The sequence below is a fragment of the Varanus komodoensis genome, unplaced genomic scaffold (genome assembly GCF_004798865.1).
Source record: "Varanus komodoensis strain SLA01 unplaced genomic scaffold, ASM479886v1 scaffold6_4, whole genome shotgun sequence".
Lineage (NCBI taxonomy): Eukaryota > Metazoa > Chordata > Lepidosauria > Squamata > Varanidae > Varanus > Varanus komodoensis.
In genome coordinates this window covers 506,100-533,499 of record NW_025336347.1, presented here as the reverse complement: position 1 = coordinate 533,499, position 27,400 = coordinate 506,100, and the positions used below count along the sequence as shown (strand labels likewise).

General features: G+C 38.6%; 1 protein-coding gene across 11 annotated transcripts in view; it reads right to left on the bottom strand.

Annotated features, from left to right (window-relative positions):
* Nucleotides 1–27,400, bottom strand: part of RAD18 (RAD18 E3 ubiquitin protein ligase) — a 121,150-nt gene that overhangs the window by 71,426 nt on the left and 22,324 nt on the right. For all 11 annotated transcript variants that reach the window (XR_006416789.1, XM_044451971.1, XM_044451975.1 and 8 more), the window contains exons 5-9: nucleotides 19,764–20,113; nucleotides 17,217–17,316; nucleotides 8,586–8,764; nucleotides 3,886–3,962; nucleotides 2,306–2,366 (exon numbers count right to left, since the gene is read on the bottom strand). Coding sequence is in view for 10 of the 11 variants with exons in the window: in XM_044451971.1 (XP_044307906.1) it covers nucleotides 2,306–2,366; nucleotides 3,886–3,962; nucleotides 8,586–8,764; nucleotides 17,217–17,316; nucleotides 19,764–20,113 (767 nt within the window). In the remaining variant the exon portion in view is untranslated. The remainder of the gene's footprint in view (nucleotides 1–2,305; nucleotides 2,367–3,885; nucleotides 3,963–8,585; nucleotides 8,765–17,216; nucleotides 17,317–19,763; nucleotides 20,114–27,400) is intronic.

Here is a 27,400-nt window from a genome sequence, read left to right as displayed (position 1 = left end):
GGGGCTTATGCCTCCAGGAGAGTAACATTCACAACCTACCCAGTGATTACTTGAATGGAAATCGCTTCTTGTGTGATAAGCACTGCTCCTTCATGAGCAGCCAGCAGAGCACCTTTTCAATTACTCTCTTACAAGACAGAATAGAATGTCATCAATACAAGAGGATGTTTCCTGTTAAATATTAAATATATTGAAGCAATAGCGGACTATAGTTTCACAGTAAAATAATGGGAGATATTCCCAAGAGGACTGAATAAGTACTAAATAGTTTCAATGTCCATAGCTATCTTATTTTTGATAAAAGAATCATTTGACAGAACAAGAGAACAGACTTTCAACCAAATCCCTGCTTTCCACAGTCTTCACAAATGTAAAATTGAGCCACATGCTTCAAAAGATATTATGCATAGCAATTACTGCTGAGGACTATTGGATCAGTAAATGCTTATCACACCAACTTTTATTTTTAAGTATACCACTGGCCAAAAATTTTTTTTTGCTGTTTACCTTCTTCCTGCCAGTACTTTTCATTCCAACCACATATACCTACTAAAGAATTTACATGTATAGCCTTATTTTCAAAACCTCTGGACACATTCACACCATTAAGACTTTTTGCCTTAATAGTTCCTACTACTGGAAAAGATCATCACAGCAAAGTCTAAGAATCTTATATCAAAGCATCCAGCAAGTACCTAAATAAAGATTACAGTTCTGCTATATGTTATTAGTGAAACTGAATGACATACTGTTAGTTCTATATGGAGGCAAAATGTATGAAGTACTGCAGGAACCTAAGCAATGTACTTATCAGAACAGAATATATAGGAATAGGAAACACATCTACAGGAGGTGAGAGAATGTACATCACTCTAAGCGTGCTAAATTCACAGAATTTTAAGTTAATTGCAAAAAAGGGATCAAAAGTTTCTCACTGTGATCTTCAGAGATCAAGTCATTTAATTTACCTGTCACACTACACTATGCCTGAGTGTGTGAAAAGGAAAGGAACAGGGCTCCTTACAAAAACCTATACCTAACTCTAAAAAGTTCTGAATGTTGCTCCACCCAAGCACATTAACCTATGTATGTGACTCTCTTAAAACATATGCCAATAGAAGTTTGTAAATCAATTTTTTATAACCAGTCCAAAATCCTGATGCGCTTGCAAAGGATATTTAGTTATTAAATATTTACATGACAAGCAATGGACCTACAACAGTCCTATACTGGGCCAAAGAAGGTAGTACCTGAATTCTAGGGCAGGTTTATAGCCAATTTAATATTAAACGCAGCCAGACCATCAATTCTTATCACTTCTAGACCTTATTGGAGAAACAATGAGGTTGCCAACTAGTAAGTACCCTCTGTATAGCCTGAAGTGCCTGGCCCTGCCTAAACTTGGAAGCTAAACAGGATTGAGCCTGGTTGAAATCTGGATGGGTGACTTAAATGTTGTGAACTGTCCAGACAGCTTCAGCTATGAGTGGTATAGAAATGTAACGTAACGTAACGTAACGTAACGTAATAATAATAAAGTAAGCAAAGCAACAACTCATATCAGATGGAAAGAGAACCATGGTTTGGTTTTTGTCATAGCACTTACGCCCAAAAGTTAGCGCCTTCTCCCACCCCAGTCCAATCCAGTTGTTCCTCCCTCTTTAGTGAAAATCAGTTTTGCAATCAATTCCAGCTGTCAAACTATGGTTTGCCCTCCAAATCGATTTTGCATGCCAACTTCAAACAGAAACTTGTAATCCTAACTTGAAGGAAAATGCAAGCCACTGTTTATCAGATTTGTGAACCAATCAGAAAGTTGTTGCTACTTGAACCAAATAAAAAGGTAATGAATAAAAGCAAATTGCCATTTACACTAAACAGAAGGCAACGAATTCAATCAGTATGTGTGTTTAGGTAATGCAAACCATGATTTGGAAATAGGTAGAAATACCTATTTAATAGATAAAAGCTGAACACACATGGTGCTTCCATTTTCACTTTCATACATGCTTGCCTAGATTATAATCCTGCCCACATCTAACTCATGGCAATTGAAGGCATGGAAGAGGCTGGTATCCCCTAAAGCAAATTTCTTAGAATTAGCAAATGAGGGAAGAAGGTCTGATTCCCAATAACGGCTCCCTGTAGTCCCATAATGCTTTGTCCACCCCCTTTTCCAGTATTAAGAACAATTACATAGGGAAAAAGAAAGAGAATTATTTTACTACCATTTTGTATGTGCACACATCCTAAGAGAGTGCTTCTTTCTAAAAAAAAATGCAAATGAAATAATGGTGTTACTTACGATAATCTCTATGAATTTCATCTATTTCATTCTCCGTCTGGTGCTTTGTAAATGTCATGCTCTGCAACAGTAGTACAAATATTACTTTTTAATGAAGAAAGGATGAGGGTTATTAAAGCTTCATACCAATTATTTCATGACAAAATTGCCTTGAAACCCAGAACAGTTTTTCGATTCTGCTCTGGCACTCCTCCCCTTCTCTAAGGATTGTTCATCAGCATTCTTTCCTATCATGTTGAAACAACCTATCTGCATTTAAGATTTCATGGACTCCTTAAGGAGAGATCTTTCTGCTTTCAAGAAAAGCTCTTGGCATTTTGAAACAGAATCCCATAGTAAATTTGGGTGCTTTGGTATTGAACAACTAAAGTATATTTTGCCCACATTTTTATCTGGATCTATGGGAATACTCCTTTCCTATTTTAAGCAGTCTATTTTAACCACAAAGACTGCCACTTCTTGAACTAAGAAACCGAAATGGCTGCCATTAATAAGCAACTAAAGAAGCTACTTTATATTGAAGGCTAAGCAACTGTTGTAGTTCACACACCTGGAATGTCATCTAGAGAAATATGTGAAACAAAACAGCATTAAAAAATAAAGTTTCTAGCACCCTTAGTGGTAAATATATTTCCAAATGCCCAGAATCACTTCAAATAGAACATTCCCAATTGACTAGGAACATAATGGAGTCAAATGCACACCCTCAAACTGAATTAGTTTAATCATATTTTGCACAATATCTAAGCCACAACATTATGGTATGCACTTATCTCCAACACAGCACTGCAAAACCTAAGTCAAGTTACATTTTGCAACTGAAGTTTGGAGGGCAAGCAGAAACCATACTGTGATAGGCTGAATGGAAAAATATATAATTTATGCTAAAGATGGAATAATTAATCAATTTTGAACACACAAAGTGAGGAGAGAACATGGAAGCCTAAAAACTGTGTTCATATGTTTTAAATAATAAATAAATAAATATGACATCAACAGTGTTTTGGTATTATAAATCAAATGAGCCAGAGTCGACATTAATGTGTCCTACAGACAGGGTATCAAATGTGAGCTATATGGAAAATGCCAGTCTAGCATTGTCCACATTGAATTAAGATTTAAAAAATGGATATGTTTTACTGCACCTTCAGACAGGTTAATAATCAGAGTTCACAGGGATGGTGAGGGGACAGGAAAATTAAAAACCTAAAATGGAAAATAATAAACAGTGGCACACAGTACGTAATAAAACTAGTGGCAAAAGCTAAAGACTGCCAGCTCATAAAACTAAAATAAACCATCAAACAAAATAAATTAGTTTGACAATTTAATAGTAGTAAAACTTAAGTTCTTAAGATACCCGGGACAATAAAAGGGTAGTGCCAACGTGCACAAAACGTAAGAGAAAAATAAGCCACCAATGAAAAGGTTGTCTGTCTTACAGCTACCCACCTCAACTGTCAGGGGTACCTGGTGGAAAGCTGATGAACTATGCATGCTCAGTTAACCATTATTATTGTTTATTAAAATGAATGATAGATTGGGGTGGAAGTTCTATTAGGTCTCAAACCAAAACTTACATCTTCCTTAGGTTTACTGGATTCAAGCTGTGCTTGAGTCTTCTCAATGTTTTCTAGCTCTTTTACTATTTCAACAACTGTTGAAGAAAAAACCATCATGAACACAGGAACAAACATCACAGGCGTTCTTATTATATTAAGATATAAAATACATCTAGGAATAAATTCAGTCTTTTCTGTTAGGGTTTAAAGTTTGAAGCATACACATTTTAAGAGAAAAAACGTTTTGCCCTATAATGAAATTCGGGGAACGGGGAGATGTTTCTCATCTACTTGTTTAAGGCAAATCCTGAACAAAATAGGAAAGACAAGACCTGTAGGAATTGTTGGAATGAGTGGAAAAGATCAGTAAGCACAATCTAGATGCCAGACATAACTCGTAATTATGAAATATTTCTCCTGTCTTTAATTGAAATTATTCTGAGCAAGCTCTAAGATACTTCTTGTCAGCATATCCTTCACAATGATATCTGTCAGACATTTTTACAGCCCCCTAAGAAAATCTCAGAGAAAAGAGAAAAATAAATGATCCTTGTCTAATGTATTCTAAGTCATCCCTACAGCTGGCTCTAGTAAAAGCCTGTTGCTCTTAAAATAGCTGTTCAAAACAAGAGCTTATTTACTTGCTATTGCAACCCACTTTCTGCATGTTGTATACCTCATACTGTATATCCATCACAAAGGTTCTTTATCAGCAGCCCCAAAAAACTCAATAACTAGGAGCCATGAACACTGAAGCACACTGAGAAGCTTTGAATGTCACAGTAACAAGGTCTGTGGCTCATTTCTTTTTTTCCAAGTGATAATTATATTTCTTATTTGTTAATCTCCTACCTTTGCTCCCTGCATTAGAGTAGCTATAAGACTGGCTTCCTCAGAAGCACAGTCCTTTCTACTGTAAATGTTTTGCATTGATCAGATGATCCTTGAATGATTCATATGGATGGAAATATTTCACAGAAATATGCCACCCATGCAACTCATTCAAAGGCAAGTCCATGAGATATTTAGATATATAGACAGACAGATGTGTTTGTGTTGGGTTGTAATCCACAAATTGCTCAAATGACAACTGTTTGCCTGTATGTAAGTGCTATGGCTAAGTTCCAGTTTAGCAGTGGCCCTTACAGCTTGTTGCCAGAATCTGATCAGTGGTTGTCTGGAAGGGTTTGGGCCTACTCAGCCTGTGGAATGTCAGAATCCGGTTGGGGTTATTTCTGCCAGCATTCCAAGAGAAAGCTAGCAAGAGTTAACATATTCCCATGCAGCTACTAGCTCCAGCCTTGACCAGGAAGAAAGATGAGAGCCTCTCTATGGGAACATAAGAAAAAGGGAGAGGTTTTCAGAGGTGTCACACAAGTTGAAGTATCTCTTCTGAAAGATAAAAGGGAGCTTCACTGATGGGCTACTCGTACAATCCCCTGCCTATTCTCTATTTCGGAAAAAGACCATCACAGCTGGATGCTGCTTTTCAGCTGAAGTCCAGGCTGAAAGACTAAACTAGGAATATTCCTGGCTTTATTTTCTGATATCCTCTCTGTTTGGACATACAACCATCAGAATATCTGGAGATGCTCTTCATTTGAACTCCCTTTCATGAAGTTCTAAGCCAGGAAACTACCTGAAACTTACAAGTTATTGTGTTATGCAAAACTTATCTGGAACTTTTGTCTCCTGTGGCTGCAAGAAAATACTTTCTGCAGCCTGAGATAATATTTGCTTGTTTACAGTTTGCATAATGAAGGTAATTGGCTAGAAACATGACTTGACAGCTTGACTACAAAGATAGCCAGAGGCCCAGCACAGCACAATAACAGACATGCCTGCCCAGGGCTGGTTAGGAGCCAAGTGCAAGCAAGCACTCAGCAAATCCTCTCTGATAGAGTTTTCAAGAGCTACTGCTAAGTTCCTGGCCATCTGTTTGTTTGATCCTTGCATAAAGAACTACCCAATCCTATACAATATGGAGCCAAACAAGTTTGAAGCAATCAGGAGAAACACTTAAGACCACTGGATGAATCAGAGGATACAATTTCAGTTAAACTAACTTGTGCCTCAACTGAGTTGGACTACACTATCTCCATCCCAATATAAAAATCGCACAATATTCAACAAGGTTACTTAATTTAGGAACTGCAGGTGGTCACCACTTCGACACACTAACTGCTCTGAGTATGAGCAGAAAACATTGCATGGATGTTTTGGTAATACCACCCTATGTAGTAGAAACTCACTATCCACTTACATTTGAAATAGTTTATGAAGGACCTATGGGATGGAAGAGCTTCTATTAAAATAGTTTTCATAGAACAGGCACTTTTAAAAAAAGGAGACAAGGTTCCATAGAACTAATCCACTGTGATCAAGCTATTTAATCAATCATTGTAGTTTGATCAATACAAATTATGTTTATTAAGCAGCTATTTAAACCAAAACAAAGGAAAGTTTGGCCCAAACCTAATAATAATACCAAGTTTTCTGAATGGAGTAGAGAGGGTTAATGAATCAGAACCCAACCTTCCAAATTCAGAAAAAGCAAGCAAGTTACTACCAAGAAATAATACTTTCAATATTTATTTATTTATAGCATTTCCAATCGCAGAAGCCTCGGGGCGGCTTACAAAGAGAATAAATAAACATAGAAAAGAATAACATTAAAACTTTGGAGTATCTCGGCCATAATTTAAAAAAAGATAAATAAAAACAACCAATTAACAATTAAAATATCGTTTAAATAAAAAGGTCTTGGTCTGGCGCTGAAAAACAAATGAAGACGGCGCCTTTATTAATATAAGCTGAATATAAGTTCAGCTTATATTGGTGGCAGCAGTCTGAAGACAAAGCAGCTACTGGACCAAACTGAAGATTTGAGAGGATGCTCTGTGAACCACTTTAAAGGTTCAGGAGGAAATCAAGCTCTATCAGAGAAAAAAGAATGGAACTTGATAAGAGAATTGGTTTAGGGTTAGGAACTGGAGGTTCTAACAACTGATTAGTGGTAAAATAACCCTATGGAATCCTTTACTAAAATAGTCACAGCAATCTTAATGAATAAGTTCCCTTAATCATTTCTTAATTAAGAAGCAGAAGCAACCTTCTTGGTGCTATTCCTCCCAAATTCTTATTGAGAAGGCATGTGATTTAGGTATTGTTTTCAAGCCATAACTATTAATACAATTTACAGAAATAGCTAAGTAAGGTGGGCATGACTGAGATTTATAAAATTATGCATGATATAAAGGAAGTGAACAGGGAAAGTTTTTTCTGCTCTCTTGTTATGCTAAAACCCTGAGATCATCTAGTCACTTGTATGATGGGAGATTGGATTTTTTTTGGGGGGGGGGTACACTCGTTTCAAGACTACACTCTTCCCAGTACAAACAGAAGCAAAAGCAAATATTCTGGGTAGAAAAAAGGAAGAACACAACCCATAATTTGCTGCCTCTCTAGATGCTGATGGCCACCAATTCAGACAGCTTTAAAAGATTTTTTAAACAAATTCAGGAAGCATAGGGCTGGCAATGACTACTGTTCTTAATGGACATATGCTACCTCCAAAATCAGCACCATTTTTCTGACTACAAGTTGCTATGGAGAAAAAGCTAGAGAACGCTATTGCCTTCATTGTTCCAGGTGAGCGTCTCAGACACATCTTGTTGGCTACTGTTGGAAACAGGCTGCTGGACTAGATAAACCTTTGGTTTGACCCAAGAGGGTTTTTTTTATGTTCACACTATTATACCTTTTTTTCTGAACAATTATATTCAGAAATATATTCTTGCAGCTCTTGCTAACATTTTAAAAAGTTAAACCAAAACATTTGGAATAGAAACATCTGTTTTTAACTCCAACTAATGAAAATAGGACAATTATACTATAAGAGGTAATCTGTCAGGTTGCCTTCCTCTTTTTCTGTAGACAAATACTTATTTCTTTGGTGATATTTTTCCATTTTAACTCTAGAGTCACACTGACCCACTGGAAAGGATCCCTCTGCCTTCGGCTCTAAAGGGACAGTTATTCATCTGCACTGAGTCAGAAACTCCCCCGCTAAATTCTTTTTAGAGAATCTTCACACTTAAAATCTACTCAATAGCTTTGTAAGAATCTGCATTGTACATATATACATCTCAGTCTAGAGAGATTGAGAGAGTGCATTGTAGACAGCAATTTCTATATGAATACTGATTCTGAAATGAACTATAACAGAGAAAGACCTGCAGAGCATCTAGTGAGATGAATGTATGACGAAATATAATAACCACATTTAATTTCTGACCAAGGTAAATAAGGGCAAATGAAGAGATTAGCAAAATCAAGTCTCTAAGAGCAGCTTTACATCACAGACAACATTACAAGCTAGGGTATTTTAAGTTTTGTCCACATGGCAAGAAACTTTGTGAGATGGCCACATAGATTAAGCCATAAGATTTGCCTGATCCCCACTGTGATCACTTCTGCCAGTGGTGCAAAGGGAATCCACTCATGCAGAAAGTAACCACTGCTGCTAGAATACACAAAGTGGATGCCACGCAAATTTCAAATGGCCCTCTGACATGTGAAGATGGCCCAAAGCAAAATGTGAATAAAAAGAAATAACTAATCAGCAACTTAAGATTATACTCTTTTAAAATTGTAAATTGTTAGTAAAACCATCAGCAGGTTTCAAGTAAAACATCATCTGCAATTCAACTTCCTACCTGATTTGGGATTTAAAGAATCACACTGTGAATTATACATATGCACAAACTCCTTATGTCTTTTAATAAGCTGTTGCCTTGTTCCCTGGGTGGATAGCCCATATTCTTTTAGTCTTCTCCTCAGATCACGGTCAGAAAGTAAATTGTAAACCACTTTGGGCAATAGCTTTCTTCCAGAGCTGAAAGAATTAAGAAACACAGGAGAAAAATATAAAAAGAGGTTTTCCTGCAGAGTACTTGAACATAATTTTACTACAATACTGTTCATCTAGGAAATATGCATTACAATGAAAGCTCAAATAGTTATAGGAGTACAGCTTCAGGAAAAGTTTTGGTAGGAAGCACTTCTGCTATTTTTCCCAGAGATGTGTAAGTAATACTTCACTTCCAGATGTCCCCTTTCATCATTTTGCATCACCTTGCAATATGCTGTACCAATATGAAGAGTGATTTAATGTACATATTCCACTTGTATTCCTCTTTTTCTTCAAGAACCAAAAGCTCCCCTTCGTTTTTAGTTTCATAAGAGTCCTGTGATGCAAGTGAGTGTAAGGTGTCATGAACAGCACTCAAGTTTTTCAAAAACTGTTTCCATGGCAGTATATGAAAAGCTGAGTATTGTTGAGCAAGCTCTCCATGATTATATGGCACTGTTACAAAGAAATATATTAACATTATTACAGTCATTCAAGAACCAGTTAACAGTCATTATTATCATATATTCCAGGTATTTCCTATTTCAAGCAGACCAAAATATAAGTCTATGACAACACATTTAAACTAAAAGAAAGTCACAGATCAAAATTTAAAATATTCTCCTCAAAACACCGTAATGGTTATCTGCCTCTCCACCACAGTTCAAAGCCTGCTGAAAAAGACTTGCCCTCTGGACCAAATTTCAATGGCATTAGTTGTAAAGTTCACTGGAGAGTACTTTAAAAGGGTAAGTGGATTCCAAGTCCACATGATTTCTGGAATAGACTGTCCTGCAGGTAAGATTTTATTCCAAATTTCTCGAAAGGCAGGCTGGGTCCAATTATGTAGATATTTTACAGAGAGTCTACCCTAATCTAAGAACAGATAGGAAACTGATACAACTCCTCAATTCCTTTAATTTGCATGCTATTAAAATATAAGCTAATGATGAAGAAAGAATGCCATAGGACGTGTTCTACTGTTCACCAGAGTGCTCCTTAATGCTGGTGTCACAAAAAGCACCAGATCACGTTCCACACCTCTCAAAGGGCAATAAAATCTCCATATTCAAGCAGGTCAATGTGTGAAGGATGAGTTAGCAGGTAACACTCTTCCATGACACAGTAAGGATGCCACCAGCAACCATGAGACGAGACCTTGACACCACAACAGATGCATTCATCCACCCACCCCAACAAAGAGTTAGACAACATGTGAGTTAAATGCGACAGTGTTACCAGTTCAACCGTTCTCTCCTGCTCTATGGAAACTGAATTAGTACCCAGCTGTACAACAATAGAGAATATGCTTTTGTCTGGAATGATGTTTCTTTCCAAGTACTACAATGAAAAACAAGTTAAAATAGAAGATGAGTATGTTAATTAGAGCATTTTAACCATCTTCTTCTTTGTTCTCTGAAGTGTAGATGCAGATATATTTCTTGTCAGGATGATTGCTCTTTAAGATTCTGGTAATTATAATAAAACTTTTAAAGGGTAATCATTCATACAGCCTATGTTAAAACACAGACAAAACAAAAGTTGTTTAAAGAAGATGAGAAATGAGAGTTGTAGCAGAACTATTCCCTTGCATGTTTGCACTGAAGAATCACTAGGACTAGAAAAGGCTGGATTTCACAGAGAGGCCGGGCTATTGCATAATTTGCCTTCTATATCTACACACTTCTAATATAGTAATTTCAGGGCTGACCTGAGCCATTGTCAAAGTGAGTGTTTAATTTCTTTAAAAGTGAACTCTATGGAAGAAAATCCTAGAAGTAATGATTTTCCAGATTTTATTTGTTACAGAATGAAAAACAAATACAAAGGCAAGTGTGTTGCTGAGTAAAGTATTACTCTAGTTTGTTTGTGCTTAAATCTTTTTGAAAATTTATCTGCAAATAAAATAAAATTGGAGATCTCATAACCTGGATATAACCTAAGAATGCCATTCACCCTCTTTTCTGATCCACAGACCCTCTAAATACTTTAGCTGACATGTCCCAACTGCCTCTTCACCAATTTTCCACACCCAATCATATAAACTCCCCTTCCCTTTTACAGTAACTTTCCAACCTCTATGTAATTCTTTTTCCTCCCACACACATACACCCCCCAACCCCGTTAAAAGAAATGTGTTCCTACTTTACAATAGACCAATGTACTTTCTTGGCACTGTTTGTATGAACAATGAGTCTATGCAAAAATCTCACAATTATGGTAGAGGTCCCATATGGGTCATTCAGACAGTACATTCTCTGTAGCGCTAAGACAGTCGACAGCTATCACCATCTCTTCTTGTGTACTTCTTGAAGATGGCCACCAGCTAGTAAATCTAACTATTCCACTAAGGTTCAGTTTGCGGAAACTTTCCATTATCTTCAATGCCTAGAGGAATAGCAGGAACCATTCACCTTGGTCCCATCCCCAAAGTTACTGTCCCAGCTGCCTTGATTCCCAGATCTTTGCAGGCTGGATGAAAAATCTGAAGAAACTTTATTTGAGCATATTAAGGTTATGTTAGCTTCTCTGACCATGAGTTTAGTATGATGTCCAAACTGAAACCATGTGGCATACATTGCCGCTTTTAAATAAGAATGAAAACCAAGCTTTGCCAGAATTTATGTATGTTTGTTGTTGTTGTTGTTGTTAGTTGCAAAGTCATGTCCAGCCCATCACAACCCCATGAACATTCCTCCAGGCCTTTCTGTCCTCCACCTTCCCCGAGTCCACTTAAGCTCACACCAACTGCTTCAGTGACTCCATCCAGTCACCTCATTCTCTGCCGTCCCCTTCTTCTTTTGCCATCAATTGTTCCCAGCATTAGGCTCTTCTCCAGGGAGTCCTTCCTTCTCATTAGGTGGCCAAAGTTTTTGAGTTTCATCTTCAGTATCTGGCCTTCTAAAGAGCAGTCAGGGTGGATCGATAAGACTGACTGGTTTGATCTCCTTGCTGTCCAAGGGACTCACAGGAGTCTTCTCCAGCACCACAATTCAAAGGACTCAATTCTTCGGTGCTTAGTCTTCCTTATGGTCCAAGCTTTCACAGCCATACATTGCAACTGGGAAAACCATAGCCTTGACTATACGCACCTTTGTTGGCAGGGTGATGTCTCTGCTTTATGAATGATAATCAATTCTATATATAATTCCCTGCAGAAAGCTAGCATCTTGTGCAGAATCTAGAATCATAAATTACGTGTCCCACTCAATTGCTACCTGGAACCAGAAACAAACCCTAATAAGCTAATTTTGCTAATTGCTACCAAAATAAGACACCTTGTCAAGGTCATGCTACCATAGGTAAATCTTTTGAGACAAGAATCTTTTCAGGGTTAAACTGCATGAAACTTAAATTAAAAATAAACATATACAAAAGAGCCATATTTCTGAGAATTCCAGAGGCAAAGCATATTCTAAGCATATATATTTTTGTGCATATGCAAGGAATAATACAAAATCAACAAATATTGGAAAAGCTATCAACAGAAATGCTAGTACCTACTCAAGAGTTACAGAGACCTCTGCGGAAATACAACTACCTACAAACACTGTAGTAGATAGTTTTTCCATTGTCTTTCTATGGTGAAGGACAACCAACTGTCAGTGTACAGCTGTGATATTTTGCATTCAGGTTAACTCCAAAGAGCTAACATGTTGTAACCAGAGAAGGCAAAGGAAAAAAAGTAGTAAGAAACCTATAACTTGCAAAACAAAGTTCATATTCGATCAGCCCTGTTATTATTCCAATAAACAATGGAATCCATAGGCTAAAATTAAAAGATGCTTTCAACAAAAACAAGGCCTGAGAACAGTAGAACTATGGCTACTATTAGTCTATAGGAGGGATTCCTTCATGCCCTTCTGTTTGACCTGGTGAATGCTTCTTCTCTTAGCAGAGGAGGGAATTTTCACCAATGTTGCCCTCCCGGCCAAAACACAGTCTCCAAGTGATTATGAGACCCTCCAAAGCAGTGCAGAAAGTGCAGCAGGAGAGGGGGGTAAATCAGTAAATATCACCTCTCCTGTTTTTGTTAAGGAGGGCATCTGCTAGATCAAAAGCCCTTTCACCAACAGAAGTTCTTCCAATCAATAACTGTACAAGTTGAACAACTGAATGCAACTCCATTTCTTAGACCATGATTCACCAACAATACTGTTATCCAAAACAACTCTGGGGACGGCAAGGACTGCATTGGAAGAGTACCACCTACCGACGAACTGATTTTAAAAAAGATCTTGTACTGTGCCAAAATGGACAGATTGACTTTGTCTCTGAAGGAGAAAGAAGATACAGACTTCTATCAAACTTGGAATTCCTTTTATTGTTGGCTAGAGAAACAGGACTATGCATAGACTTAAATATGCTTATGGATTATCATAAAAAGAAAAAGTTTGGGGGGCTGACCCAGTAGGTCTGATGTTTTTGATGATTGAAGTTTTTTAGTTTCTTTTTGTTAGTTTTGTTAGTTAGTAGAAAATAACAATAAAGCTTTTTCAAAAAAAAACAACAACAAAACAACTCTGGGGGATGACAGGCAAAGAGGTATGAAATATCCTGCTACAGATACTATAGCTCTCATGGCTACAACTAATGTGTATACTATGATGTCAACTAGCAGGCCAAACTACTTGTGGACAAACCTACCAGCTGCCATTCTCTCATTTCATTTTCACAAAGGAAGACCCAAGACATAACCAAGCCATAAAAAAAAATTCTAAATGCTAATTGAGAAAAATGCTACACTGTAAATTTTAATCCAATACCTAGGGAAGAAATTACCACTAGACCATAGGAGGAAAGTGAGACTCACTGGAGCTTGTTCCTGCACATGTACAGTGGTACTCGGGTCGTGAACAAAAATTTCATAAAAATTTTTAACTCAGGTCATGAACTCCGCATTGGGTGGTGACCATGATCATGGCTGTCTCCCTACCCCCCCCCCCGGGTGGGGAGATGGCTGTGACCGTGCTGGGAGCACAGAGGAGATGGCCGAGATCGCACCTGTCCTTCCTGCTCAAGCGTGCCTGTGATGGAGCCCCTCTTTCCTGCAGGAGCACAACCACGATCTCAGCCATCTCCCCCCCGCAGCACAATCATGCCTGTTTCCCCGCCGAGCATGCCCGCGTTCGCACTCATCTCCCCCCCCGCGCATCCGCATTCGCATCCCCCCCCCCCCCCCCCAGCGTGTCAGAATGACGGGCGCATGCAGGGATGACAGGCGTGATTGCACTCATGCTGGGGCAGCGGGGAGATGGCAGTGCTTGTGCTCGGGGTGGGGGGAGATGGCCACGATCTTTGTTGTCACTTTGCTTCACATTTTTCTGATTAAAAAATAGTTACAGAACGGATTAATCTTATTTACCTTGAACCTTATGGGGAAATTTAACTTGGCTCATGACAATTTTGGGTCAAAACCAGAGTCCTGGAACAGATTAAGTTTGTAAGCCTAGGTACCACTATATATACTGCTAAACTATGGTTTAGCATGGCATACAAATCCTGAGTTCCTGGGGACAGGCAGCTGAATTCCCAAGCTTCACTGATGTGGCTTCTTCTTGTTTTCCACAAACGTATCAAATCCCATCTTAACTATTATTTATCATTTGTAAAATTTATGAATCACCCTTCTGCCACAAGTGCCCAAACCAATTTGCAACAAACACTGCTGATAATGTTCCCTAGCAACCAGGCTGGGGCTCCATGAACAACTTTCACATTTCATTTTTTTTTTAAATCCTTGACATTGTTCATCCTGTAGGGGCAGCCTATTTATATTTCACATTTGGAACTGCCTGGCTTTTTAAAAAAAGCCTGTAAAGCAGAATAGTCTGCTCTATTCATAACTGAACTCCATTCATGCTTTTTGTTTTTTTACCAACCTATTGAAACTGTGGACAAAATTCTTTCTATGGCAAGACAGCCATTTCAGAGGCAGTAAACATACTTTCATTTTACCCTGTGTCTTCCCTCAATATCTCAACTTTCCACATACTTTTGGAAGGCAGGGTGTCAAAAGGTGGAAAAAATGCTGGCCCACCAAAGTCCAGATGTAGTCTAGGGCAGGAACAGTTTATCCTGCACAGTCAAAATCAGACAATAAGAAGAAAGATCACATTAACAATGTAGCTAAATCTCTAAAGGACAAAGCAAACTCACTGATTACTCCTTATTACTGTAAAAACAAGAAGATCTATACAAACTATTAAGAACCTTGAGATGCACAAGTTAAGCAGGTAAATCATAGTCAGATATGCATCTGTATTACATTGTAACATAATAAGAAGCTTGAGTAGTTTCAACAGAAGAAATAAATAGAAGCCATTGCACTACTTTATTTAACCTTCCTTGTGGTACTTGCTAATTTGTATCATAACAGTTTCTGAAACACTAACAATCCTCTACTGTGTAAAAAGTGTGTTATGCACGTTCAGGTTATGTGTTATAATGATTTTGCTGTTCAATACAATTGCTTACTAAGTTCTTAGTAGAGCATGGGTCCTCCAACTGTGGCCCATGGGCTGGATCTGGCCTGCCATGCCCATTTATCTGGCCTGCCTCAGAGGTTTTGGACTCGCTGCACCCTCCGCCGTCTGCACGCACGCTCGCCGCCGCCTCACCATGTGGGCGACGAGGCGATGGCTTGCTCGCTCAGAGATGGTTTTGGACTCACTAGGAAATCTCCAAGAAGCAAGCCAGCGCCGCCGGCGAGGCAGCAGCTTGCTCGCTGGGAGATCTCTGAGCAAGCAAGCCACTGCCACGCGCCCCCGCCGCCTCACCGGCCCGCGCCCATGGGCACCCCCGCCTCACTGGCCCATGCCTGTTGCCACCACCTTTCAATTGGGCCCCTGTTGAAAAAGTTTGAGGACCCCTGTAGTAGAGGAAGCCAGGATAATTAGGTTCAAAATGATGAACAAGCATGATTTTAGGAATTCTGCACTAATTGGAAACTATTTCAGAATACCTGCTCTGTTGGACATTCCTGCCAATGGTAAAAGCATTCCTGCCAATTGCAAAGAGTCTTGCCACCCTGACGCACTGTAAAGGGCGGGATACAAAAACAATAAATAAATAATAAAGCATCAATCAGTATGTTCACACCCTTTTCAACATTGCCGAGTATTGTTTGGATCCATTAGGTAATATCTTGCAAGTGTAATCTACAAGCTACTTGAAGTGCAGTACTGCACTTTTATATTTGTATTTACCTTTGATGAGGCCACATAGAAATATAGATACAAAGTGAGTCAGAAGGGGCTTCCCAGGCCATCCAGTCTGACCCTTGGCTCCAGTTGGCTCCACTTACGTAATCCACAAAAGTGGTCTACTTCAAAGACTTGCATAAGTCCATCTCCCATGCCCATGGAATTTGAAGGATATTATAAATAGATTATATTGGGCTTTTACCCAAGCAAACAGCAGAATCTATAAAGGGTTCAAAAAAAGTGAGTGGCCACCTGCTAGCCTACTCAGTCTGCCTAAGGCAGCCTTTCTCAGCCTTTTCACTGCAGTTCTATTAGCATTTGCAGACTTCCACAGGGTTCAGCCTTTTTTTGCAGGACTGGGTCAAGCATGAGAGGAAGTCCACGGATGCTGGTGGGATGAATTCTGAAAGGATTCATCCCAATCCTACCTGCCTCTATCTCAGTGGCCAGCACACATCTGTACATTGTGGAGGGTGTGCACAATGTAAGGATGTACAATAGGGACCATTGCAGGTCATTTAATACCAGGCACATGGAATCACCACTACACCACTCCCCACAAGCCTGAGGTGGACATGCTTCCTGCCCCAGACACTCCCCTCATGGGAGAAGACTCTCCCTGGGCCCCTTCCCATCTCCTGGGCAAAGGGGGAGAGCAGAAGGGCTCCACAGCAAATAACACGCGCATTTTGTTATATTATGAACATCCCCCGTGAATGCTTTCCCTCCGCTCAATATCTTGCAGAACCTCCAGCAACCTCTTGTGGAACCACAGGGTTCTGGGGATCCCTGGGCGACAAAGGCTGACCTAAAGCATAACATACTTACAGGTACTAATATGAGTTGGTTCCATTTTTTCGAGGTAGCTACGTAAGAATGATGGAGAGGAGCCATAGCTTAGTGGTTAAGCACACGCAAAAGTTCCAGGTTCAATCCCCAGCATCTCTAGGTAGGGCTGGAAAACCCCCTGCAGGCGTAGGTAGATCAGCCTCAATGTAAAAGATCTTCCTTTTATTCAACAAATCAAAGCAATCTTGAATCAAGTAAACAACACATTTTGGCTGCTGATACTTAATATTTTTTTGCACTTTTAGAAGGTGCTTATTAACTTTATTTATCTTCACAAACACTGTTTACAGGTCATAAAACAATCTGGGCACAGTCTTGCATGCAAGTCCCTCTCTTATTGCATGGGCAATGCTCCCCAGAACACATCCACTCAATTCTCTTACCTTCGAAGACTCTCCTTCTTCTCTCCTCTTGTTAAGCACATGTCAAGGTGTTTGTTTATATGTAGTTCTTGAACAGGAATGCCACATATCGGACACTCCACTGAAACATTTAAAAATGCTCAAGTCAGTACATGACACTCCTAAAAGGCTGCTTGTTAATCTAAATATTTTCGCGTGAAAAATACATTGACAGTTGTGCAGAAGGAAATGCGGACTTCGAGGGGGGCTGTCTGCAGATAATACCATTTCCAAAATAAAGTACCACTGCATTTTATTATCAAACATACAGGGGCACATACAGATATAGGTCCTACCATCCAATTTGTATAAGGAAACAGTCCCTGTACCAGACAATATAGGCTATTTAGATTTTAACTGGTAACAGGAAGATATAAATATTATATTCTAGATTTTCCTATATGAAGTTGTATTGGTGTCCTTAATGAGAACAGTGGTTCAAAAATGTAGAATGTTTCCTACCTATCTCAAGAAAGACGGTTTCCAACATATTTCAAGAAATAAACTTTGCTTTCTTGCTTCTCCAGTAGAAAAGTGAGACTAAAATGATATATGATGTAGTTGACCTGCATACTAAAAGCCCAAACTGTGCTTCTTCTGAAGCAGGATCAGAAGGAACAATTTGCAACAGGGAAGCAGCACATCTGGGGAAAGATCACTGCTCCACTGCTACTTGTTCCATTCCCCTCACGGCTTCCCTCCTCCCTCCCCCGCCCACAAGCCACTTACTACTTGTGAATACAACTATCAAAGGATAACAAACAGAAATCTTTGGTGCAGTCAATCATAGGCAAAATTCTTAGATGTCAATTCTCAACTTCATCCCTATCCAGGGCAGACAAAGTTATTTTGGTGTTTTTGGGATTTTTGGTTTTTAGTTTTTGCTTTTTTCTTTTTTAGTAATTTCCTCTTTCAACAGTCTTCACATGGCTACTTTACAATTATATTTTTAAACTTGTGGCAGTTTCATTCGTTATCCACCTTAGGGCCTTTCAGGCAGAAAAGCAGGCTATATGGGGAGGCTGCCCTCACCCCGCCCCCCACCACAGAGACAGAGAGAGAGAGAGAGAGAGAGAGAGAGAGAGAGAGGGAGGGAGGGAGGGAGGGAGGGAGGGAGCGCAGGTGCCAAAGAGTACTTAGAGGCATGCATCCACCATGGTAATGCTACATTTAGGAAGTGTAATTCTACTCCAAGATGTGCTCCACCTTTAAAGATCCAATTTGTGAAGAACAAACTGGGGAAACAGCAAGGCAGAGAAAACATTCTTATAATTGCAGTAGCCCATTCATGTCCACAGGCCAGAAGCAGAATGCCTATTTTCCATAAGCATGGAAGGACCACGGTAACAACATCATTATTAATGGGGCATGACCTGCTAATCTTTTCAACCTTTGGTGAAATTTCAATAAAATAACAATGCAAAAGTAATAAAGAATGTCAAATTCATCCTAAGAATAACATTTTGTTTCAAAAACAGCTAAGTTCAACCACTTTCCAAATGAAATATGAGCTAGCCAAGTTGTTGGTGTAACATTTAAGCAATGCTACAAAGGCTATCATTACATTTATGACTCAATTCACATGAAGTCATAAAAACGGTCTGCCTTTCCCCATTCCTTTTAGAGTAACCATTACATTGGCCAGTAAAATCTATAGAAGCATCACTGGTGTATCATTAATGAAAATGTTCTGTTACTCATAATATATCAGCCAATATTTTTTCAGTTCTTTTGGAATAAAGGCAGCCTGAACTAGAAGCCACTGCTTAACTAGTATGCTATCAAAGTTAATTTTTCAACTGAGCATTAAACATCTGAAAAGCAAATGCAGAACAACTCGTTTTAACTATCATTATCTTGGCTCCTTTGTAGAGACTAAAAAGGGCACGATGCCACAGTTAGAATTTAAACTTGATATAAATCAATGAAATTCACAGAATTTTAATGACCTTTTCTGTGTTAATAGAAATATCTTTCCATCAGACGGCTGAACAATATGTAAATGAGTTTTTAAAAATAGGATGGGTGCTTCTTCCTTAAGAGGAATGTCTTTAGAGTTCTATATTACACCAGCTGATTCTAGTTGATAAAATAGCCAGTCAGGAATATCTATTGCAGAAAACAGGTATCTATGGTAGAACACACGACATTCATTTCCTGTTCAATACACCATGGGAATGGAACTGATGGGCTCTTCCCACATGCTCCTCTCATGTGTTCATCTGCTATCAATTGTTATCAGATCAGCACCAGGCAGATATTTGTCTTCTCCCCGCCATTTCAGTTGTCTGCTATTGGATTTGCTGTTTCTAACCCATGCAATTTTGACCATTCATGAACTTTTGTCATAGGGTAGCATATAAATAAAAATAAACTTACTAAGAAAAATGACACCAAAAAATATGCCCAAAACAGCAAATACAATGTACATAAACAACCCGAAAAGACACCAAATGAGTATAGCTAAAATCAATGTGCGACATTGATAAATACAGCAAGAACTCTTATCATGTCAGACTGACAATTTACCCTTTGTGATGACTTTTGTGGCAGATGTGGAAGGTACTTCAGGATTTTTGGTGCCTCCTACAGGGCTTGTACCTGCTACTTCATTGCTTTCCATCTCATAATCCTCTTCAGAACACAGACTCTCTTCATGCTTTAGTTTGATCTTTTTACTTTCTGTTTCAGGCAGTTTCATGTGTCTCTTAGGTTTGCAAACATCTTTGACAAAAATGATGTCCTTATATTGCTTTTCCTGTTTCAAAGCAAAACTAGCTGGAGCAGTCAGAACATGCTCTTTGACAGAAGCCTTCTTAGTCAACACTGTTGTAGGAGAAACTGGTGGAAAGTCCAAGACTGACTGGAACAGCTGCTGCCTAGGAATAAACACAAAATGAGTTCATTGTACAATTATTGCACTTTTCCCACACAACTGTTTCAAACATCTTTTGAATGAGAATGAACAACTGGAACCCAGGAAATCTGTGCTAGAAGCTGTAGGCTCCTCAAAGATTACACACAGGGGTTAACACAAGCTAAGCACAAGTCCACACTATCCAACTAATCTGTTTCTCTGTATTCTACATGCAAAGTCCCCTAACTAGCCTTGGAAGGAAGAAGACTGAGCCACTGCTTAAGAGCTTCATGAGTATTTTGTCCTTCTGAGAGAGCCAGATTGCACTAAGATTCCAGCACTGAGGTGGTTACTTGTTAGAGCCAATTAAGCTGGAATTAGAAAGAAAAAGAAATGGTGAAAGAACCGAACTCCACTGTAATTTCCAACATACAACTGTAGATTTACATTAATTCCTTCATTCGATCTAGAAAATATCTTTTCAAATGTTATATATTTTGTTATGAGCAACACTTCGCACTCCATTTACTGAAGTCTTCAGGATATATGCTGCGTATGCGCAGTCTTCCAGAATTGAAACTGCTGCAATGGCTGTTTCATTCTGATCTGACTTGACAGGCTAGAGCACCACAAAAAAACAGTGGTATAATACCATGACAACTTTGGTCCCTCAACAGCAGGGCTAGAAAGTGAAGCAAACACTAAATTTATATTCCAGAACTCTAAAACAGAACTTTTAGCTTTAAGTTAACAATATGCCATACACTGACAATATGTATAATTCTTTTCAGATTGTTATCAGAGGATACAGTCAAAAACTCTAATACAGAAAATCCTCATTATTTCCTTTTAAGTTCAACAACTCAAGTTCCATCTTGCTTTTCAGGAGAAACTGTAAATATAGCTTTTTTAGCAGTATATCTGCAGCTTCCTAGTCATTCTATACACATTAATACTGGCTCAAAATGAAACCAATTTTCTTTTATGAGAGAGTTCCCATCAAGTTGCCTAAGGAATGTTCTTCCTATGTACTTTCCTACTATATAGTATTTATAGTTTACTTGCTGGGACACACCCAAAGACTAGAATAGGAAGTTGGATCACCACTGGCGCTCATAGCCCATGTGCCTGACATCTCCAGAGTAAACAAGCCAATGGCAGTTTGAGATTGTTTCACCATTAAAGGCAGGCTAGAAATAATGCTGGGCAGATGGAGGTTTGAAAGGTCTAAATAGCACAGCTCGCGCATGCTAAGAGACAGCCACTCCAAAAAAATGTCCCAAACAACATTATTCAAGAACCAGTCTAAGTGCCTGGCCAGCATGACAACATCACGATGCTGGCTATCCCAAGTCCAACACATACATTAGCTCTCACCAAGAACTACATTTTCCAAATAAATCACCAGAAAAGGAAGCTGAGGCCAAAGTCTATGAAGCATGGAACATGACCATTTAATTTCCAAACAAAATTCTATGGTTTCTGGCAAGATACACATGTTCATTCCAGCTATGTGTGCCACACAGAAGAACCAAATATTATTATTAATCAGCAAAAGATGACCAAAAACTGCCAGTGAAGTTACAAGACTATTTTCAAGACACAGTAAGTTAAGTGGTGACATCTAGTGGTCATATATCTTGAGGAACCATGGTTCACATTAAATCCAATAGGTAAAGACAGATGAAAGGCCATAGGCATAATGCTTAACACTGCAACATTTTGCTGTCCACAATGCTGGGAGATGAAGTAGACTTACATATCAAACTAGGCTTACAAAGTGGACTTAAATGCAAAAAAAAAAAAAAAAAGCAAACTGTATTCTTTATCCTGGTAACTATGCAATGGCCAAAGCAATTGTTAAAAACAGAGGAATAGGGAAAAAGGAGGCGGAAGGAGGTGAAAAAGTCATCTTCGACCTTCCCCCTTCTGGTGGTGCTTCCCTGGATTGAAGCCTATAAAAGGAATGAATATGCTCCACTTATACTAAGACATAAATTTTATGTTTCAGCTAATCGTTTACAGCACTGATAAAGTATTTTTATATATTTCACATTAAAAAAAACTACTTTTAACAACCAGTACTGCAAACTCTCATAAACCAGTTGCATGGAAAATGGGAAAAACTTATTTTTTACTTCACTTGAAATACAAGGATTATCACAGCTGAACAAAGAAAGTCACATTTAGCAATGATCAACTGATGCTGGAAACATTTCCTTCAAACACAAATCAACCTAATGGTTTTATCGTAATTACCTCTTTATTACCTCATAAAAAATACAATGGTTCCTCTATAAATTCTATCTGAGTCTGAGTTTAAAGATTAATGGCCTTCATAATACTCAGAGGTATGAAGCATACTGGAATTATTAATACACAATAGAATATTTTTAGTAGCACACCCTCTCTTTCAAAGTCTAAAGCTTATTTTCACATTTATGAAACATTAAAACATGTCCTGATTATACAGCCCAAGCGAGTGGAAAAGGCATGTTTCAGTGAATTATTACTAATATTATTGATTAGATGATGAGATAAGAGCAGGGTGGGGAGATGTAATTTAAAACAAATTGATTTAAATCACTAGTCATACAGGATAGATTTAAACTATGGTTTTCTACATAATTTGCAGGCATGCCTGCCGTACTCATAGGTAGAGGAACTTCATCAAAATATTCCCAAATGGTCTGCTGCCATTATAGGTTTTCTCCTCCAGGCAAAGAATCATGATAAACCTCAGGCTAGACACAAAATGATCCAAAGACTTGGGGAGGATTCTGCTAAAAAGGCTGCATTTGTATTGCTTGCCCCTCCCTCCTCACACGTAGCTTCTCCTGCAGCTCTGTTCCACTCCCAACAATCTTCTATTCATTGAATGTTTTGAAACTTAGCACTTAAGAGGTAAGGAATTGATTCTGTGTACATAGATTTGCAAAGGAGCAATAGGATCAAGGTTTTTTTCTCAGCTCTATATGGTTATTTTATAAGATTTTTGTTGTGAAGAACAGGCGTGTGATCAGACACAAATCAACAGTTTTGAGAATGGTAAAATCAAGCATTTGTGATATTATCTTCTAGATAGAAAAACTGCCCAATAATCTTACCAAAACCTCTGGAAGAGTATGACATTGTGAATGGATTAATAGAATCAATTTACCAACAAATGCAAACATCACATGAACATACAACTCCATGCTACATAATTAAAAACAATCCTTATTTCAGGGACCTTTGAACTATAATGTATCTAAGATAGAAAACTCAGATACATTATAGTAATAAAAATATTTAGATAGATCTACCTCAAAAAATTAAAAAATACAATTTAAATTTAAAAAACCATTTTTTAATTTAAAAAATCATTCATGGGGGGATGGATGAAAGGGAGATAAGGCAGAGAAGGTGTAATAACAAGGAGTTAATATAAAATAAGCAGGGGGGAGAATTGAAAGAAACGGGCAGCCCGGGATACAGTCCAACTTATATGTGAAAGAGGAAGAAAATAACTGGAGATTAGTAAAATTACTTGCATGGGAGAGATGGCCAAAATATAAAATAAAAAGTCTTCTCTACATAAAAATTCTGGCTCAGCAAATTCTGCCTCAGAACAGAAGGCTGAGTCATGATACCTCCAGAGCCAATGCTTCTATTTACTTTTCTTAAGGAAAGCTAAATAATCAAACTCCTTACTAAAAGAAATATCTAACTCCAGAAAGATTAGGTATCAATATGACTGCCAGGTGAATATAACAGATTCTACCATCATTTTGCAAATGGTTCTTTCCCTGCACTTGCATGTGGTGGGCTCAATCATTTGCAGCTCCCTCTGCAAGGGGGCCCTGGTGGCAGAATCTTTAAGCACCCCTGCTCTACATCAAGAGCACAACCACTCACTAAAGGCACATGCCCTTGCTGCAGACACAGCACAGATAAGTATCATTGCCCCCAAATATATTGATTTTGTACAGCTTTTTTGGCACTAATTTTAAAGAAATTCATTACAACTTTTCCAACTATTTTTGGTCTTGTTTTTCTCCTTTTTCCAATATCAAGAAAAATGTTAGTGATTACTGTTTATATGTTTATATTATATGATTGTCCACTTTTTGTTGTTGTTCTGTTACAAATAAAAAAGAAATTCATATTCTGGGGATAAAAGATCAAACAATCATGTTGTCGGCATGATTTTAACACTGCGGGCTTTAAAAGCCCAGCAGTCTTCTTCACACACATGCATTCTAAGGAAAAACACATCTCAAATCCTCTATAAATTCTAAGTTTTGTGTATTTTACAACATAAGGTTAGTAGCAAACACAATATTCCTATTCAGGATGCATTTACAGTCAGATCAGTATAGCAGATGACAGCCAACAACTTAAGCAATAAAAACTTCAGATTACTAGCCAGCTTGATCTAGAAGACATATCCATTCCAATTTTCACACAACTCCAAACAGATTCCCCTCCACAAAAGCAGCCGCACTTCTGTGATCACAAGGTAAATGTTAATGCAAAGCATGACTGTCACATCTAAACTACAGAAATCAGTACAGCTGTTTATGTCCAGCTCACACTGAAAGTAGTTTACTTATGAGCAGCTGCAAGGACGTGACACCAGTCCTTAAGAATATGAAAATCATACAAATGTTACCTGCCCAAGATACCTCTAAACACAGTTTACTATATTATCAACAGCTAACATAGAGGGTGATATATTTTTTTAGAACATTTAACAAGAGTTTCTTCCCTGCAGCTGTTCTCAATAGTTCAACATTTGGGAAGATTATGAGGTCACTGAAGCAAGATCACAGGAGTGGAAGGGAGAAATTATTCATAAACCCAAAGGGACAAAAGGAGCTAATGTCTTCCCCCTCATCTGTTTCCATAAACTCAAGTGTGCCATCTGCTTTTTTAAAATTCATAATAAGCAGTAACACAGAATACAAAGATGTGAGCAACCCTGAGATTACAGCCTTTTCATGCACCTGAGCTCAGCTGAGGACAATACTTTGGGTATGCCCTGCTTTGTTTCTGTGTTGGGAAACTGACTTCTTGTGTCCAAAGGGAATAGATTATCCAGGTTCTCTGATATATAAAATTTCTAGACATCTAGTAAGGAAATCAGAAGTCACTAAGGATCACAGCCAATGTGGCACAGTGAGAGCACTGGACTGAGACTTGGGAGACTTGGCTTTAGTCCCTACTCAGCCATGAAGCTCAGTGGGTGACTTTGGACAAGTCACAGACTCTCAGCCTAAACTATTTCACAGGACTGCTGTGAGGATATAATGGACAGGAGCAAGAGGATTATGTAAACCACCCTGAGTTCCTTGCAGGAAAAAAGTAGAATAGAAATATAGTAAGTAGTGTACAATATTCAACTAGATACAAGCAGTACAATGTTCTTAGCAAGAAAATAATACAATAAAAGTACCAGTAAACAATTTGTCACAAAAACAACTTAGCAACAGAGCACATATATTAATGTTGTTGGATTTTAAGACGTTCTTTTACAAAATATCAATAATTCCCAAGAAACAAAAGCAGCTGGATACCAAGCACATTTTCCATGACATTGAAATCAAGCTTGGTTTTGCTTCCTTTAACTTGTTCTAAATATAATCATCATTAAACAATGCATCAGACACAAAGCAGATAGTCCTAAAGGAAATCAACACAAGACCTAGTTCAACCATACCCAACCTAATACAAAAAAACATGGGGTTTTGAAGTGGAAACAATATGAACCCTCCTGTGTTGCCTTTGCCCCTTGTGTATTCCACTTTGCTGATGCTTTTCTGTTTTCTTAAACCACAACTTTATGTGACATCTGAATTAAGACTTAAGGACAGGAAACCCTGGCCAGCTCACTGCTAAATGCAAGTTACACTCAGCATCAGTAAGCTGCAGAATAATATGAATAGTGTTGCTGATGCAATGAGAATCCTTGGAAACCCCACCACATTGTATTAGTGGTCCCTTACTCTAACGCAACAACATTTATTCCAGTAGAATTTATTTATTTAAAACATTTGTATGCCGCCTAATCTTGCCACAGCACCTCTGGGCAGCTCACAAACACAAGATAAGAACAAAATAAAACCAATTTCCACATATTAAAATAAAATATCAATAAAATACAGGCAGAATTAGAGAATTTAAAGTAGTCTAGGAAACATTTGCCAAAGGTTAGCGTGCAAGGAAAGGAGCAAGAAGGGCGAGTCTGGGCACACATCTGATTCTTGTTCCATTAAACCAGTGTTCTTTAGTTTTATCCTTTATGGATACTTCAGTTTCAACCAAGATGCATATCCAAAACAAATTCTTGGAAACTAGCCAGGTTAAGTTACAGCAAAAACAAAGCATCTTGAAAACTCTCCAGAGTTTGAACTAAAACAGTTGTCTGTGCTGAAGCATACACAAATCAGAAAACAAATCTGGTTCTCCCAGGCAATACTTGCTGCCTCCTCTACATAACTGAAGACAAATATCTCAAAATGCCCTTGGATATCAAGTTGCAGCATTTTTTTCTGAACAAATATGCCTAGTGAAAGAAGAAATGGGGAACGCAGAGCAACCATAAAATGAAGAAAACTTTTCAGCAATAGAGCAGGCATAAAAACACTTCAAACAAATGCTTTAAAATTCACATTAGCATTAATATTTTGATTTGTATCCAATTATTCTAAGTGGCAAATGATTACTGGTACTTGCAGTAGGTGCCACAATCCTCTGGCAGAATTACTGGGAGGTATGAGCATGTTATTAAGGATTTGGAGAGCAGTGTATATTACCATTATTAAATGCAAAGATCCACTGAAGGAGGGCAAGAGTGAGCATGCATGCAAGACAGGGCAGACATGGCAAGTTGTGGCCCTCCAAATGTTGCTGAACTGTAATTCTAGCATGCTTCCATCACTGGCTATCCTGACTATTGCTGATGGGAGCTGTAATACAATAACATCCAGAGGGCCACAGGTGTCCTATTCTAAGAGTTATACCTGGGATACCTGACCAGGTATCTATAGATGTGTCAAGATGTATAGGTGTTTCAGGGGAAGAAATACAGGTTAAAGTGGGGTGGTCAACTTGTGGTCCACCAGATGTTTTGGTCTACAACATGGGTCCTCAAACTATGGCCCGCGGGCAGAATCCAGCCCACCTCAGAGGTTTAGCACTCGCCGGGTGCGCAGCTTGCTCAGGAGGAGATTGTCTTGGACTCACTCAGAGAAAATGATCTCCTTGTGAGCAAGCTGGTGCCTCACCCCGCATCCCCCTGCCCCTGCCTCGCCACGTGCGTGCGCGT